This window comes from Haliotis rufescens, unplaced genomic scaffold (assembly GCF_023055435.1).
Source record: "Haliotis rufescens isolate VD_foot unplaced genomic scaffold, xgHalRufe1.0.p SCAF_28, whole genome shotgun sequence".
Classification (NCBI taxonomy): Eukaryota; Metazoa; Mollusca; class Gastropoda; order Lepetellida; family Haliotidae; genus Haliotis; species Haliotis rufescens.
The window spans coordinates 4,907,249-4,925,212 of record NW_025963979.1 but is presented as its reverse complement, the minus strand read 5'-3'; the positions used below and the strand labels follow the sequence as shown (position 1 = coordinate 4,925,212).

Genomic DNA, 17,964 nt, shown 5'->3' with positions numbered 1-17,964 from the left:
AAGTGTTGGGCAGGAATCTTGATGAAACTGAGCTTGAGTTGTGTGGACGAACAACCAATAGATGTTCACTTCTGCCTATAGTTGGGCAATAAAATGCCCAAGCGTATACGCTCTGTGACACTCAATTAACAGGATATTGATTCAGGAATAACATAGAGAGGTCCCTCTGGAAACTGTCTTGGGGAGTGAGGGATGGTACTAGGCAAGGTTAAAACCACTGGCACCTTCAGTGGAATGTACTGCCCATGGTCAAGACTGTTGGTACCATTAAAGAAAGATATTGATTATAGATAAGACTGAAAATTTATCATTCACCTTCAATGGGAACAGCAGTGAGTACTGACCAGCACTGCTGGGTAAGAGGATCCACAAAGTGAAGGAGATTATCATCTGAGGTTTCAGACAACTCTCCATGTACACCAATCCTTGTGACCATCAGAGAGAGACTACCTGTAGCTGGTTGTTGCACAAAGGTTGTTGGGATATATTTTGTGAGGATAGTTAATTTTCTCCTAAACCAAAAAATCACTGAAAGTAATAGCAATTTCTGTAGTGGACTGAAATAAATCTAATGATCCTAACAGGCCTGTTCAAGTGGGTAGAACTGGCTGTTGCACACTGTTGAATCACTGAGGTTGCTATGGGATTCCTCCTGTAATAAACAGACCGATATTGTGTCCTATGCCACTGAAAGGTGAAGCTATTGTATCTGAAGTATTTATCACGATTCATACTTATTATCCAACCCTTCTATTCCCCTTTGATCAATACAACAGTTTAATCATCACTGCCAGCTTGCTCGTTAATCAGTAGCGCAGAAGACAGCACCAATCACAAAGCACTGTGACTTTATGACTGGACGTAGACTGCCAGACAATATCTGATGGGAATAGCCTTGCTAATGAAGCAGCTAACAGGCAGTGACACCTTCTCACATAAAACCTGAAAGGCCTGCACAAATTGTTGAAACTAATCATAGTGTATCGAATGGTTATTGCTTGGACAATCCAGTGGCTGGAGGTATGAATGAGGGAGTATGATGACAGTCATCACAACGAAACACTTGACAAGAATACATGGCCACCAATGTTTAGAGGAAGCACTTGTGGACACAACAGGAAATAGGTTCAGTTACCGTACAATCAATTCCTGTCACACTGATGCGGTGTCTGTGAACAAGGTGGTGTGATGGGTCTGCAGCAGTGGACGTGAGATACCGTCACACACAAGGCATCACTTACACTCTTAGCTGGTGCTCGGTTACAGGCATCACATAACACTCTCATCCTCACCACCATTTATGCATCAAGTGGTTGCTTTCAGGGGAAGCGAAGATTCAACTGACAACACGATCAGTTATTTTTGTAAGCAAAAGGGGAGTAGGTACCCTGATGCGACAGACTCATCCCTCTACATCCCTCACTCCCCTAGCAACTCACAACGCCAGTGTAACATCTTGTGGAGAAAACATATTGAAGCCACTGATCAATATTATACTGAATATCAAACCACAGATAATTTTTACAGCTTATGTATGCTGACACTCCATCAGACCTCATTTTACAAGAGTTTATAAAATCAAATTCAACTTGGACAGAAATGTTAGAAAACATAAAATGTCCTGTCTGTAAACTATGCACTGTAGCTCACCTGGATATGAAGTCAACAGTTTAAAAACACAAAGGACAGATATCAAACAAAACTTGCTGTCAGCATTGACATCCAAATAATTTCTAACACATACACACATATATGCAAAGATCTGCTCTCTCAATCAGCCAATTACAGAGGAGAAAAAGTTTACAGAGGCAAATGGACATTTTGGGAGAATTTAAGACCATGGTCAAACAAAGCCAAAACATAAAATATTGCAAAACTACCCGGAACATATATGTTCATCCCCACTACTAACTACACATTTACCAAATTTCATTACGTTTAGTAAAAAAATGTCTAAGTAATAGCTATGAATAACTTTTTAAATATGGCTGTCGTATCTGTGTTCTGTCAGTCATGCATTATGTTCAACCTGACCAGGAGATGTAACAAACTGCACCTTCACTTTCAGTAAGTTTTGTGAGTAACATATGAAAACACATATTTTTGGCAGTCAAGTTAGAATAAGTAGTTGTTCTACCGTAGGCCTGGAGGCACCTACTGACACAAGGCAGTTCCCCTTACTTCAGATGGCCGCAAACCTTGCCTTCTTGCCAACTTTCATTGACAATTAAGTTTCCAATTTGCAATTTCTGATTGTCTTGAAATGAGGTTTATGGACCATCAAACTAAATAAGGCGATACTTTTTTTTTTTTTTGGTTTACAGATGCACCGCTCTTTCAAAGTCTAAATGTTAAAAAAATAAATAAATGAACATTACACTTTTTTTTATTACCGCCGATCTTTTCGTCAAAAAGTTCAAACAAAAAAAGATTTTATTTCCTTGTCGAGCGAAAAGCAAAGGGAAGTCACATTGATATTTCTCTCTGGGATGCTTCTATAATACCATCAAAGCTTGTGAACTAAAAACAGCAGTGGTGACCAGTTTAACTCTTTCAACACTGTTGGCCGGTCAAGAAGCCACGAGTCACACCGCAGGGTAGACCGACCAAGTCACATCAAAATAGTTTATAATTTTATTAACCTACTTGTCATATCATTCATTTATTAAATCTATCACATATCACAATGTCTGAAATACATATTCCATTTGATTTTACCATTTTTTATCTATAGATTAAAACTTTATTTATTTGACACTATTTCCCGCAATGTTATTGAAAAAAATTTTCTCGGACACACTTCCACAAAGGGTCCTCATCGAACATTTCAAACAGCAAAATAAAGACGTTTCAAGCAAATCTTTGAATATATTATACAAAGTAATAAAATCAACAAAAATATATCTAAGAGTTTCCAAACTGACATCTAAGTTATCATTTCCATCTTTCCGTGCGGTCTCGTATAATCGTAAATCAAATGACATCTCGGCTTTCGTCGCCTCGATATCTCGGCTCGGATACAATGTCTTTAATGCCAAAATATATGCATAAGAAATCTTTGTCACAGCTCATAACATAGCACTATGCATCCATAAAGTTCCATATTTTTTAATATAGATCGGGATTTCATGCTTAAAATGTTCGGAATAACATGATTTAACCCAAACCCTTCGCCAAAGTCTGAAAATTACCTTTGCTGTAATGTGATTGGCTGCCTTAGGTCACTTGCTTAAATTTGACCAATCACGAACCTTGTAGCAGACTATGTTGGTGAAACAATATAAGTTTTTTTAATGTCTACTGACATGACAGCCTTCGACGTATGTGTTATTCATACGAAGCTTTGAAAACGGAGGTATTTCCTCATGTTAGTGAGCGGACAGCCACTATCATAAGGAAATTGGTGATGACAGATATTATTTGTAATTCTTTATAAAATAATGTTCTGACTACGCTAACAAATGAAAATAAATAAGAAATAGGTAAGTGGATTTTATGAAATCTTGTATTTGCCGAAAATCATTAAATTTTCGCTTCATTGGTCCTTAATCTGGACGTTATGAATGTTTTAGCTTACATTATTTTTTATTTAAAACAAACTTTATTAAGATGTTAACGAATTATTTAAATAATGTAATACATATAACTTTCATATTTATAAACAATAGGATTAATTAGACCTTTCAAATAGTGTATGGCCAAACATGTAGTAGCAAAGACCCATGCTGCCAAAATAGCAGCGTCTTTCAAGCATTTCCACCCATGACATGAATATTGTTATATTGCCATTTGTGCACAAGCTAAGTGCCAGGGATGTAATAAAATGTTCTTGAAAAATTGAGTTATTTTACTTTTGTTACTCCAGGATATTTTTTTTCCATACCTACCTAACTTTTTAGGACAAAATTCAAGTAAAACACATGTGAGAGGCTTTTTGCTTTTGTTTTTGAATTGCCCTGCCTCACTTTTGAAATGAGTTTGAAATCCGTAAACCAAGAAATAAAAAAAGTGTCGCCTAACTTCTCGGCCCACTATAACTGTGTGTGAATGTTTGATGATGACAAAATAATATGAACCATCAACTTCTTTTCTGCAACTGTAGTGACATTTAAAGAGACTTAGAATCCATACACTGCAACATTTCCACAATTGTAAAGAAGTTGACAAAGGTCAATTTAACTGCTGGCCCGTGCTTAATTAAAATTATGAAGGGCTTGCTGAAATGTCATGTAGATGGCCTGTCTGGCTAGTCAAAGTTACCCCCCTTCTCCATGTACTGTATTTTCTTGAGTTAAGTGCACACCTTTTTTCCAAGGTATACAGCTATATACAGGGGTTGCACATAATTCATGCTACAAGGAGTTTTGATTATTTTGCATTGCCCAATTCAAAGACATTACTGTGAGCGGTTAAACACTGGAATTACCATGTTCACAAATCAGTACAATTCAATCCTGTTAATGCTGTCCTATCTGGTCATAAAAAGTGTTCACTGTATATCTGTACTTATGTGATCACTCATATTTTTTAATTGCATTCTTAAATGTTTTAATATTTTTTTTAAAAACAAAAAAAAACATGAATGGTGATTTAGTAAAATGTACAAAATAGTGATATTAACAATAAACCTAATTTTCGGGGTGCTTTACAGTAATTTTGCTTTGCCTAAAATGACCACAGTGGGTATTAATGAAAAGAGAAGGACCCTTGGTTGGATGCGATGGTTGGATCAGTTGTAAAACCTCTATTCATGCATGACATTTCCAATGATATAGCGACCCCTGGGTCAACTAGCTCTTGTCTCCCCCCCCCCCATCCCCCCAAATGAGGGACTGACCTGCAGAGACATACAGATGCTGTCCCGATTCTCCTTCTTGTATGATGTGCTGACCCCGACATATTTTCTTCTCGTACATACAATCAACGATTTCTCGAACTTGCGTTGCATCCAGATTCTTGAGAAAATCGTTGTCAAGAATAGCATCTTTGATAAGCTGCTTTGATCTGCAAGCAAGAGAAACAGTTACATTAGTTCTATTTTTCACAATGATAAACTACAAAAAGGTTCTTATTGACAACATCAGACCAATTACCGTAGTCCAATGTAGCTCTGATTTCTTTTGAATGTGTCACTTGCTGGTAGATAGAAAACAAGGAAAATCAAACAATTTTGCCATGATTGACTTGGGGTGCCCAATCAACAAAGTCATTAATGTATTCCTGACCTGCTCTGCTATTTATACTTCACCTGAAACATACAAACTACTTCATGCTTCCTTTTAAAATGACTTCTTTTGAAATCCAATGGTAGATAAATACATGTTTTTTTGTAACTCTCTTTATAGTTTGGCTGGCTATGTAATCATTAACTGTGTTGTGATAGTAATCTCCGAGTCTGACCTGTAGACCACTGATCACAGCTTCCTCAATCTAGATGCCATTGAGAACCAATTGATGGCAGAGAGGGTTGTCCTCCAGGCCAGAAACACAACACACCCTTGTTTCATGTGATATTGACTTTTGACAACTATTTTGAGATGTGCATCTTAACCAAGCTGGGATGAAAGCTTCAACTTTGCTGCTACTTCCACCCCAGAATTGATGTTCTGTCACAAGTGATGCTGATAAACATTGCCCATTAGGGCAGCCAGCTATCATCTTCAATGTCATTCAACAACAGGCTAATTGTAATTAAACCCTATCATAGACCTGCCACATTTTGATCATAAAGTCTTAAATGTTTCCAAACTTAGATCCAGTTGTATTAGTGCCGGGATGGATGTTGATGCGGCTAGGAATGAGAAGGATACAACACTTGTGAAGGTTGAGATGACTGCTGATCAATCCGTTTATTCATTCCAAATATGTGCATATGAAGTTGGTGAAGGTTAGAGTGGTGAGACCTGTGTGTCTTGCGGTGGCAGCTAATGAAGGGAGAAATTAGCTGTGGATGATCAAAGACTTGTTTTCTGTTTGAGTCCTTTGTGGAGAGCCCCCTGTCTGAGATAAACTACCTTCCCAAGATGGGATTGCAAGAGGGCAGGAAGGAAGGAGTGATTAGTGATTGGACGAGGATGGTGGCAAGGTAAACATAAATGGTCGGGTATGTAGTATGGTGCTTCAAGTGGTGGCAATGGCACAAGTGATGTGGGAGTCAGGATCCTATCTATAACTTGACTGTCCATGAAGCCTAACTATGACCCGGAACAGTGGTCAGACGTACAGCCACTGCTGACATGTGACCTTGACAACCACACGTTTAGACCTCTTGAATACACATCCATCTCAAAAAGTTCTTCTAACTTGAAATGTTTAGGTGTCAACGAGATGGATGCAGTAAATATTTCTTCCGCGTTTAACCAGTGTTTAAAATATTCGTCTGCATGACAGTCTGAGCCGGTCTATTTTGCTGACGGACCATCAGTTTTGAAAAGTTGCATGTCCAGTGGGTGGGGGTTAAAGTTACTAACTTGACAATCCACCAATTCATTGTTATTTTCTGAGAACTAACATGAAACAGTACTATTCTTATATTAACCCTTTTGTTAGTTTTGTTTGTTAGCCTAGAGAATTCTGGACTGGCAACATTATATCTGTTCTGGTAACTTTGCAATGTTGCCAGTTCAGTTGTTAGACTGAAATTATGGAGAATTTTATACACTGGTTTAACTACAGTCACACCAACAGTGATTACAAAATGTACTTTTTCTTCTAATGGTTAGCCAGAGCAGTGTTTCCTCACATCATTAAGGTCATTATCACCGACCAAGTCTTGCTCGTCTGTTGCCAATGTGTAACTGAGTGCCGCAGATCAATGCTCCCTCACTAGGTAGCGACACCTGTGGACTCTGTGATGGACTGAATGGGGGCCAGGGGAAGGGGAGAGTGGGTGAGGTGGAGAAGACCTCAGGAGCATAACACAACCTAATTGATGTCTACTTGGATTTAGAAGGGAAAGCCGGACATTGAATCAATTCTGTACAAATATTCTCACAGTTCCTGCTCCCATCTGGTTGGTTCCAGTCTTGGACAGCTGGAGGGAGGTATTTCTGGGCCACTGAGGATCTCTATTACCGGGTCAAAGACCAGAGTCTGTGATATTCATTATCCAAGTGACTTTATAAATAAGTCTCAGAAGTCTAACACAGATTCCTATCACTACGACGAACATTACAATTTACAAAAGTGAGCATGGTGAGTGGTACCCTGACGTCTGACTATCCCAGCTGAATCATGTAGCATGAAGACGTTTGACATCATACACAGGACACACTCTGTCGGGAGCGTCATGACACAGGATACACACTGTTGGGAGTGTCATGACACACAGGATACACATTGTTGGGAGAATCATCACACACAGGATACACACTGTCGGGAGTGTCATGACACACAGGATACACACTGTTGGGAGTGTCATGACACACAGGATACACACTGTTGGGAGTGTCATCACACAGTATACACACTGTTGGGAGTGTCATGACACACAGGATACACACTGTCGGGAGTGTCATGACACACAGGACACACACTGTTGGGAGTGTCATGACACACAGGATACACACTGTTGGGAGTGTCATGACACACAGGATACACACTGTCAGGAGTGTCATGACACACAGGATACACACTGTTGGGAGTGTCATGACACACAGTATACACATTGTTGGGAGTGTCATGACACACAGGATACACACTGTTGGGAGTGTCATGACACAGTATACACACTGTTGGGAGTGTCATGACACACAGGATACACACTGTTGGGAGCGTCATGACACAGTATACACACTGTTGGGAGTGTCATGACACACAGTATACACACTGTTGGGAGTGTCATGACACACAGTATACACACTGTTGGGAGTGTCATGACACACAGGATACACACTGTTGGGAGTGTCATGACACAGGATACACACTGTTGGGAGTGTCATGACACACAGGATACACACTGTTGGGAGTGTCATGACACACAGGATACACACTGTTGGGAGCGTCATGACACACAGGATATGACACACAGGATACACACTGTCGGGAGCGTCATGACACAGGATACACACTGTCGGGAGCGTCATGACACACAGGAAACACACTGTTGGGAGTGTCATGACACAGGATACACACTGTTGGGAGTGTCATGACACAGTATACACACTGTTGGGAGTGTCATGACACACAGTATACACACTGTTGGGAGCGTCATGACACACAGGATACACACTGTCGGGAGCGTCATGACACACAGGATACACACTGTCGGGAGTGTCATGACACACAGGAAACACGCTGTTGGGAGTGTCATGACACACAGGATACACACTGTTGGGAGTGTCATGACACAGGATACACACTGTTGGGAGTGTCATGACACACAGGATACACACTGTTGGGAGCGTCATGACACACAGTATACACACTGTTGGGAGAGTCATTACACACAGGATACACACTGTCGGGAGTGTCATGACACACAGGATACACACTGTTGGGAGTGTCATGACACACAGGATACACACTGTTGGGAGTGTCATGACACACAGGATACACACTGTTGGGAGCGTCATGACACACAGTATACACACTGTCGGGAGTGTCATGACACACAGGATACACACTGTCGGGAGTGTCATGAAACACAGGATACACACTGTCGGGAATGTCATGACACACAGGATACACACTGTTGGGAGAGTCATGACACACAGGATACACACGGTTAAGAGCGTCATGACACACAGTATACACACTGTTGGGAGCATCATCACACACAGTATACACACTGTTGGGAGTGTCATCACACACAGGATACACGCTGTTGGGAGTGTCATGACACTCACACAGTTTCATCTTTAGCTTTTTTCTCTCGATAACTTTGTTTATGGGGTTCTTTTACAAAACTCAAAATGCATACATACAAATATAATGTTAAACAAATTTTTTGCAGCGATCTCAAAATTTAAGAAGACATGGCTTTTTGAGTTAATGATTATTTACTATTTATATTTTTATTACTAACATTTTCAAGTATTGTAAAAAGGTACAGACAACCTGGTTTAACTTATGCTGTAGCCAAGTCCAAAAATAAACCATTTCAAGATGCCTGACTTAGCGAGTGTGCATAAATGTATTATTGTTTTGGCCATATTCTAGCCAGATCATGACTCAGGACATGAAGAAATGGCATCACACAAATATGACAAATTGGTCCAGAGACTTTGGTCTTAACATTGCTTAAGGTAAGCAATGATGTAAGCTCATTCCAAGCGCTACTTATCCCACAACGAGACTAACATTACCACTTTATTTTTCTAGCCTTTGGGCTTTACTTATTGACTTTCTTTACCAACAATGCTAACCACAGCCAACCATGAACTATAACCATGAACTGGCAATTATGTTAATATCCAGCAATCTGTGTGCCACACAAAAATGAAAAGCTGAGATGAGCTAGGAGCAACCTCTGAATCCCCGGACATATTCCTGCTGTTCCCTCTAAGCCTGGACATCATACTCAGTATCAATAAGGCAGGGGACTGGGAGTCAATTTGCTTCTGGAAATTGTTACACTTCCTAATATTTGCAGAATTGATTACCATTTGCCGTATATTTGCAGAATATGGTTAGGTCACCACTGTGAGTGTCCCAGGACCCAGTGGAGTGAGTGTGTCAACACCTACCTGCACTGTCTCCTAGAATCATATCTGTGTGTGAGAATCTGTCTTATAACCTGGCTGGTACAGGGATGACGGTGTTATGAGCTATGACTGATGGAGACGGAGGGAGCAGGCTGTTCGGGGGATTTCAATTAGTGCGGGATCATTGACATAATATACAGAGATTGATATTACTGGCAGCAAATAGCAAACAGGCCACCTTGTAATCTGATTTGCCACCTGAAATATATATGGTTGGAAATTTCTGCCACTCACTGATTTGATTTGATTGCTTGTTTTGCTGCTCAGTGAGTGTGATGAATGAGAGTTAGTATGGGCTGCATGCTATTAGGTTAGGGGATAAATGGTAAATGAAGCAAGTTTTCCAACTACATTTGTCATAATCGAATAGGGAATCCATGCTCCAAACTGAAACCTGTGACTGCCAAAAGAATTTTGGGCAGGTGCGTGAGTGAGTATGGTTTTACACCACTTTTAGCAATATTCCAGCAATATCACAGCGGGGGGCACCAGAAATGGGCTTCACACATTTTACCCATGTGGGGACTCAAACCTGGGTCTTTGTTATGACGAATGAATGCTTTAACCATAAGACTACCCCACAGTCCCTTTTGGGCAAGTCTTTGATACTCTGAAAAACATATATTACGAGATACCCATGAACATTCAAAAGGTGAAGCACTTCTATCCCATGTTTTAAAACTCTTTAAGATGATGAAAATTATACCAGAAACATTCTTAATTTGTAGTGAAAATGAAAACAAAGTGTAAGAGTACGACATCACATTAACATCAAATGTCAAATATTTGAATTTGGTGTACTGCAATATCCAGTCTTGTGATCCTTAGCAGGATAGAAATAGGTTTATTTTCAAGCGGGCCACAGGGCACTCGATCATGTTAAGGTGTGTCCATGAAGCTAGCTATAAGAACACATTGCCACAAGGTATTTTTGTTTAAAAAATATGATTTATAAATGATATGATTTAATTATGACACTTACAATATCCTCAGCACTAAAATACAGGGAATTTTGAAGTGCATGGTTACAATATAGTGACATCATACATGGAATGAAAAGATGTGATATATTGAAACGAGTTGCTGGACACAGGGACCCACAAGGAACAAACCATCGTGTCTATTCTCATGCATGTGGCTGCTTGTGCTAGTCCAGACTACTGCTGATTGTATTGTGCTAGCTCACTGAGGTACCATGCCGCAGTTTAACATGAATACCCTACTCAGACACAGAATACTGAATCCGAGCCGACTAGTCCTTGTTTTAGCCCCTTAATGCCGAGAGCCAGGCAGGGCAACAACAAGTACTATCTTTTAACATCTTTTGGTACGACGTGGCCGGGATTGAACCCTGGACCTTCCGCTTTCCGGGTAGACATTGCACCATTGGGTCATACACCCGTTTCATCACTGTGCAGGGACACTAAGAGTGTGCAGTGTCTTTAAATGATAATGGTACTGGTCTGGAGTACTGTAAATGATGAAAGTAATGCGAGCAAGAAATTGAATTGAAAAATGTGGGTTGCTTGCATTCTTAAGAGACTCTTTTATTATATTATTGTCATGTCAGGTTCACTGCCCATGAGCGGACACATATAAGAACATTCACAACAAAGAATGTAATTGAGCACTGATTTAGACAGTGCTTATCACCAAGTTCCGTGTCAAGTGTCGTCAGTTTGTTTACTCAAGTTCATCAGTTGCCAACCATCTATGTTGGAGTCTGTGTTCTTGGTAACCCTGTCTAATAATCACCTAATAAGAAGCCAAAACACTGCTCACCCACATAGTGAACCAGTCCACTACACTAACAGCGTCATGATGAATACCAAACACAGCTCTTATATCTTCACAGGATTGTGCTAACTCGCATGACAACTCTTGGAATCTTGGAATTTGTACACTATTTGTCAGTCACCAGACCTATCTCATTTGAATATGCCTAATTTGGAAATTTCTGCTTTTGATTTCATGGATGCAAGATTCCCATGTCAAGGAGTTGAAGCTATCACTCCATACTATATCACTGAATTCTAGGTGTACAGTCTTAGTGTTATCATTTTCTGATTAGTCTTAAAAGTTCAAAGTCAGGGATACTCTCATTAATTTCATGACGCATCTTAGGCCAAGGGTCGATGCTTGCATTAATTTGGTGACGCATTAGTTTCCTGATTTACAGTATCCACAGTCTAGCCAGTACTCTGACCCACTATAACACAGACTGGAGAAGCCTTTGGGAACAATCCAGAAATGGGTACACGGAACCACAAAATGGAATGTGTTCATTATAAAAAGATTGTTTCATTCCTTTTCTCAACGTTTCCATTCTCGCTGCTCTACAGCCGCTGTGAGTGTAGAGAGCACCACTCCAGCAAACATGTCCCCTGGGTTCTCCCTGATGAGGGAAGCCATCAGTAATGACCGCTCTATCAGGTGCAAGGGGAATACCTACTTCAAACACAACAATGCATGTAATGTTCCTGGAATCAATAGCCATGCAGTGTTTACACCATGCTGCACTGAAGAAGACATTTCACATTTTATTGTTTTAAGTTACTTTTCTTCCATAAATACAGAGAGGGACCAGATTTAGAAATATCATAGATGTTTTATGCACTAAGAATTTTAATAATTCCAACATTTCCCTTCAGAGGTGTTTGGTTGATGTTTCTCTCCCATATAAGAAGGTAGACTTGCTATAGTTCCTCTCAGGTCTTGAGTCATCATTGCATAGCCTCCCTAAAGCACAAGTGCAAGTCTTCATCAGACAGCAGACTTCAAATTTCAGTTTTATAAATAGGAAAATGACAATTAGTTGCATTAATGGAAATTTCTGATAACATGCATAATACAGAAGAACCTCTCAAGACGTCTTTCTGACAGCTTCTAGACTGACTATGCCAAGTGCATGCTTTCAGCTTTCTTTTCCGCCATAAATCGCTAACAAGCTTCAATAGGTTTTTGCCAGTTATTTTCCGCCACGTTTGTTAAAGTGATGACTCCGACAGCAGCGGGCTTCCCACCGTCTGGCATGTTGCTTACAGTCTAGCACAAGTCACTTCTGGACACACTGCTGGCAATAATGCTGTCACCAGCCACATCACCAGGCCCACAATGAGGAAATCATTGACCTTGATAGAAAGTATGATAGGAAACGTTATTTTGCCATCCTCGCTGAATGACATTATTATTACAGCTTTCACACGATAGATGGACTCTATTAGGCAAGATTGATCAAGTGTGGGCTTAATTCAGCGATGATTCCATACCACTCTTTACTGTCCATTATGAAGGTCAGACAGGGAGAGCAAAAATCTCTTTCCAACCATTCAGTCAAGTTTCAAGAGTCATTCATCCAACTCAACACCCATTCATTTTGCCTGCACAAATCAGGAGTTTGGTGAAAGAAATTCATCCCGGCCAAGTAAGGTCCACATCATTGAGCGTGCCCCCTGCTGCACTAAGGACACAGTCCTTCACTCACCCCCATGTATGGAGCAAATAAGTGGTGCCCAACACTGTTGCTCGTCACAGCTGTCAATCGGACACATTGCTCTTTAACTGAATTGGTCTTTGTGACCAGCTGACAGATATTGTCAAGCCAATATCCCTCATATTTGACTTGTTTTATTTAAAAAATTAGTTTCTCATAACATTGTTTACTATTAATTTGATTCAAGACCCTTCAAAACAACCAGAACCCCCTTTTTCTAATGGCAAAATATGTCTTTCTTTGCTGTGGGGAATGACTCAATTTAACATTGGCCAAATGGAACACCTTTTCCTCATTAAGTAAACATGGCTCTGAAAAATGGGGAATGGTAAATTTAAAGGATTCAGTCATTACCAGAAAAGAAAGCGCCAAGCATTATCCAATAAATCAATTATTCTATGTTGTTTAAACATTTGAAATCCTTGAGTCAAGTTAAGATACTAACTGATTGACCAATAGAAACGATCGAGGCTGATCAGCTGATCACTGTTAGAGGGTGGCTGTGATGGACCACTGACTGGGTGACTGAGATGGACCACTGACTGGGTGACTGAGATGGACCACTGACTGAGGGTGACTGTGATGGACCACTGACTGGTTGACTGAAATGGACCACTGACTGAGGGTGGCTGTGATGGACCACTGACGAAGAGTGACTGAGATGGACCACTGACTAAGGGTGGTTGTGGACCACTGATGGAGGGTGACTGTAATGGACCAGTGACAGAGGGTGGCTGTGTTGGACCACTGACGGAGTGTGGCTGTGGACCACAGACAGAGGTTGGCTATGTTGGACCACTGACAGAGGGTTGCTGCGATGGACCACTGAATGAGGGTGGCTATGTTGGACCACTGACAGTGACAGAGGTTATACAAATGACAGAAGAATGTCTAATTCTCAGTAGCCACTATTAAATGACGGAGAATTCTCTACTTTCTTATTAGCCCTAATTCAAGGACAGAGGAACTTCTACATCCCAGCAGCCCTGATCAAATGACAGAATAGTCTCTGAAGCCTCAGAGAGAATGGTCAATGTGAGACACTGTCACACCAGGCTCCCAATGGTCAATGTGAGACACTTTTACACCAGGCTCCCAAAGGTCAATGTGAGACACTGTCACACCAGGCTACCAATGGTCAATGTGTGACATTGTTGCACCAGACTACTAATGGTCAATATGAGACACTGTTGCACCAGGCTACCAATGGTCAATGTGAGACACTGTTACACCAGGCTACTAATGGTCAATGTGAGACACTGTTACACCAGGCTCCCAATGGTCAATGTGTGACATTGTTACACCAGGATACCAATGGTCAATAAGAGACACTGTTACACCAGGCTACCAATGGTCAATAAGAGACACTGTTACACCAGGCTCCCAATGGTCAATGTGAGACACTTTTGCACCAGGCTCCCAACGGTCAATAAAAGACATTGTTGCACCAGGATACCAATGGTCAATTTGAGACACTGTTACACCAGGCTCCCAATGGTCAATAAGAGACACTGTTACACCAGGCTCCCAATGGTCAATGTGAGACACTGTTACACCAGGCTCCCAATGGTCAATGTGAGACACTGTTACACCAGGCTCCCAATGGTCAATAAGAGACACTGTTACACCAGGCTCCCAATGGTCAATGTGAGACACTGTTACACCAGGCTACCAATGGTCAATGTGAGACACTGTTACACCAGGATACCAATGGTCAATGTGAGACACTGTTACACCAGGCTCCCAATGGTCAATGTGAGACACTGTTACACCAGGATACCAATGGTCAATAAGAGACACTGTTACACCAGGCTCCCAATGGTCAATAAGAGACACTGTTACACCAGGATACCAATGGTCAATGTGTGACATTGTTGCACCAGGCTACTAATGGTCAATGTGAGACACTGTTACACCAGGATACCAATGGTCAATGTGTGACATTGTTGCACCAGGCTCCCAATGGTCAATGTGAGACACTGTTACACCAGGATACCAATGGTCAATGTGAGACACTGTTGCACCAGGATACCAATGGTCAATAAGAGACACTGTTACACCAGGCTCCCAATGGTCAATAAGAGACACTGTTACACCAGGCTACCAATGGTCAATGTGAGACACTGTTACACCAGGATACCAATGGTCAATGTGAGACACTGTTACACCAGGCTCCCAATGGTCAATAAGAGACACTGTTACACCAGGCTCCCAATGGTCAATGTGAGACACTGTTACACCAGGATACCAATGGTCAATGTGAGACACTGTTACACCAGGCTCCCAATGGTCAATAAGAGACACTGTTACACCAGGATACCAATGGTCAATAAGAGACACTGTTACACCAGGATACCAATGGTCAATGTGTGACATTGTTGCACCAGGCTACTAATGGTCAATGTGAGACACTGGTACACCAGGCTCCCAATGGTCAATAAGAGACACTGTTACACCAGGCTCCCAATGGTCAATAAGAGACACTGTTACACCAGGATACCAATGGTCAATGTGTGACATTGTTGCACCAGGCTACTAATGGTCAATGTGAGACACTGGTACACCAGGCTCCCAATGGTCAATAAGAGACACTGGTACACCAGGCTACCAATGGTCAATGTGAGACACTGTTACACCAGGCTCCCAATGGTCAATAAGAGACACTGTTACACCAGGCTCCCAATGGTCAATGTGAGACACTGTCACACCAGGCTACCAATGGTCAATGTGTGACATTGTTGCACCAGGCTACCAATGGTCAATGTGAGACACTGTTACACCAGGCTCCCAATGGTCAATGTGAGACACTGTTACACTAGGCTCCCAATGGTCAATGTGAGACACTTTTGCACCAGGCTCCCAACGGTCAATAAAAGACATTGTTGCACCAGGATACCAATGGTCAATGTGAGACACTGTTACACCAGGCTCCCAATGGTCAATGTGTGACATTGTTGCACCAGGATACCAATGGTCAATGTGAGACACTGGTACACCAGGCTCCCAATGGTCAATAAGAGACACTGGTACACCAGGCTACCAATGGTCAATGTGAGACACTGTTACACCAGGCTCCCAATGGTCAATAAGAGACACTGTTACACCAGGCTCCCAATGGTCAATAAGAGACACTGTTACACCAGGCTCCCAATGGTCAATAAGAGACACTGTTACACCAGGCTCCCAATGGTCAATGTGAGACATTGTTACACCAGGCTCCCAATGGTCAATAAGAGACACTGTTACACCAGGCTCCCAATGGTCAATGTGAGACATTGTTGCACCAGGCTACTAATGGTCAATGTGAGACACTGTTACACCAGGCTACTAATGGTCAATAAGAGACACTGTTACACCAGGCTCCCAATGGTCAATGTGAGACATTGTTGCACCAGGCTACTAATGGTCAATGTGAGACACTGGTACACCAGGCTACCAATGGTCAATGTGAGACACTGTTACACCAGGCTCCCAATGGTCAATGTGAGACACTGTTACACCAGGCTCCCAATGGTCAATAAGAGACACTGTTACACCAGGCTCCCAATGGTCAATGTGAGACATTGTTGCACCAGGCTACCAATGGTCAATGTGAGACATTGTTGCACCAGGCTACCAATGGTCAATGTGAGACACTGTTACACCAGGCTCCCAATGGTCAATGTGTGACATTGTTGCACCAGGCTACCAATGGTCAATGTGAGACACTGTTACACCAGGCTCCCAATGGTCAATGTGAGACACTGTTACACTAGGCTCCCAATGGTCAATGTGAGACACTTTTGCACCAGGCTCCCAACGGTCAATAAAAGACATTGTTGCACCAGGATACCAATGGTCAATGTGAGACACTGTTACACCAGGCTCCCAATGGTCAATGTGTGACATTGTTGCACCAGGCTACCAATGGTCAATGTGAGACACTGGTACACCAGGCTCCCAATGGTCAATAAGAGACACTGGTACACCAGGCTACCAATGGTCAATGTGAGACACTGTTACACCAGGCTACCAATGGTCAATAAGAGACACTGTTACACCAGGCTCCCAATGGTCAATAAGAGACACTGTTACACCAGGCTCCCAATGGTCAATGTGAGACATTGTTGCACCAGGCTACTAATGGTCAATGTGAGACACTGGTACACCAGGCTCCCAATGGTCAATAAGAGACACTGGTACACCAGGCTCCCAATGGTCAATGTGAGACACTGTTACACCAGGATACCAATGGTCAATGTGAGACATTGTTGCACCAGGCTACTAATGGTCAATGTGAGACACTTTTGCACCAGGCTCCCAACGGTCAATAAAAGACATTGTTGCACCAGGATACCAATGGTCAATGTGAGACACTGTTACACCAGGCTCCCAATGGTCAATGTGTGACATTGTTGCACCAGGCTACCAATGGTCAATAAGAGACACTGTTACACCAGGCTACCAATGGTCAATGTGAGACACTGGTACACCAGGCTCCCAATGGTCAATAAGAGACACTGTTACACCAGGCTCCCAATGGTCAATAAGAGACACTGTTACACCAGGCTCCCAATGGTCAATGTGAGACACTGTTACACCAGGATACCAATGGTCAATGTGTGACATTGTTGCACCAGGATACCAATGGTCAATGTGAGACACTGTTACACCAGGATACCAATGGTCAATGTGAGACACTTTTACATCAGGCTCCCAATGGTCAATATGAGACACTGTTACACCAGGCTACCAATGGTCAATAAGAGACACTGTTGTACCAGGCTA

The 17,964-nt window shown here is 41.8% G+C and overlaps 1 protein-coding gene across 2 annotated transcripts in view; it reads right to left on the bottom strand.

The window, feature by feature from the left end:
- LOC124139612 (cGMP-dependent protein kinase 1-like) overlaps window positions 1–17,964 on the bottom strand; it is a 143,411-nt gene that overhangs the window by 74,488 nt on the left and 50,959 nt on the right. For both annotated transcript variants that reach the window (XM_046506830.2, XM_046506839.2), the window contains exon 3: window positions 4,838–5,004. In XM_046506830.2, the coding sequence (XP_046362786.1) occupies window positions 4,838–5,004 (167 nt within the window). The remainder of the gene's footprint in view (window positions 1–4,837; window positions 5,005–17,964) is intronic.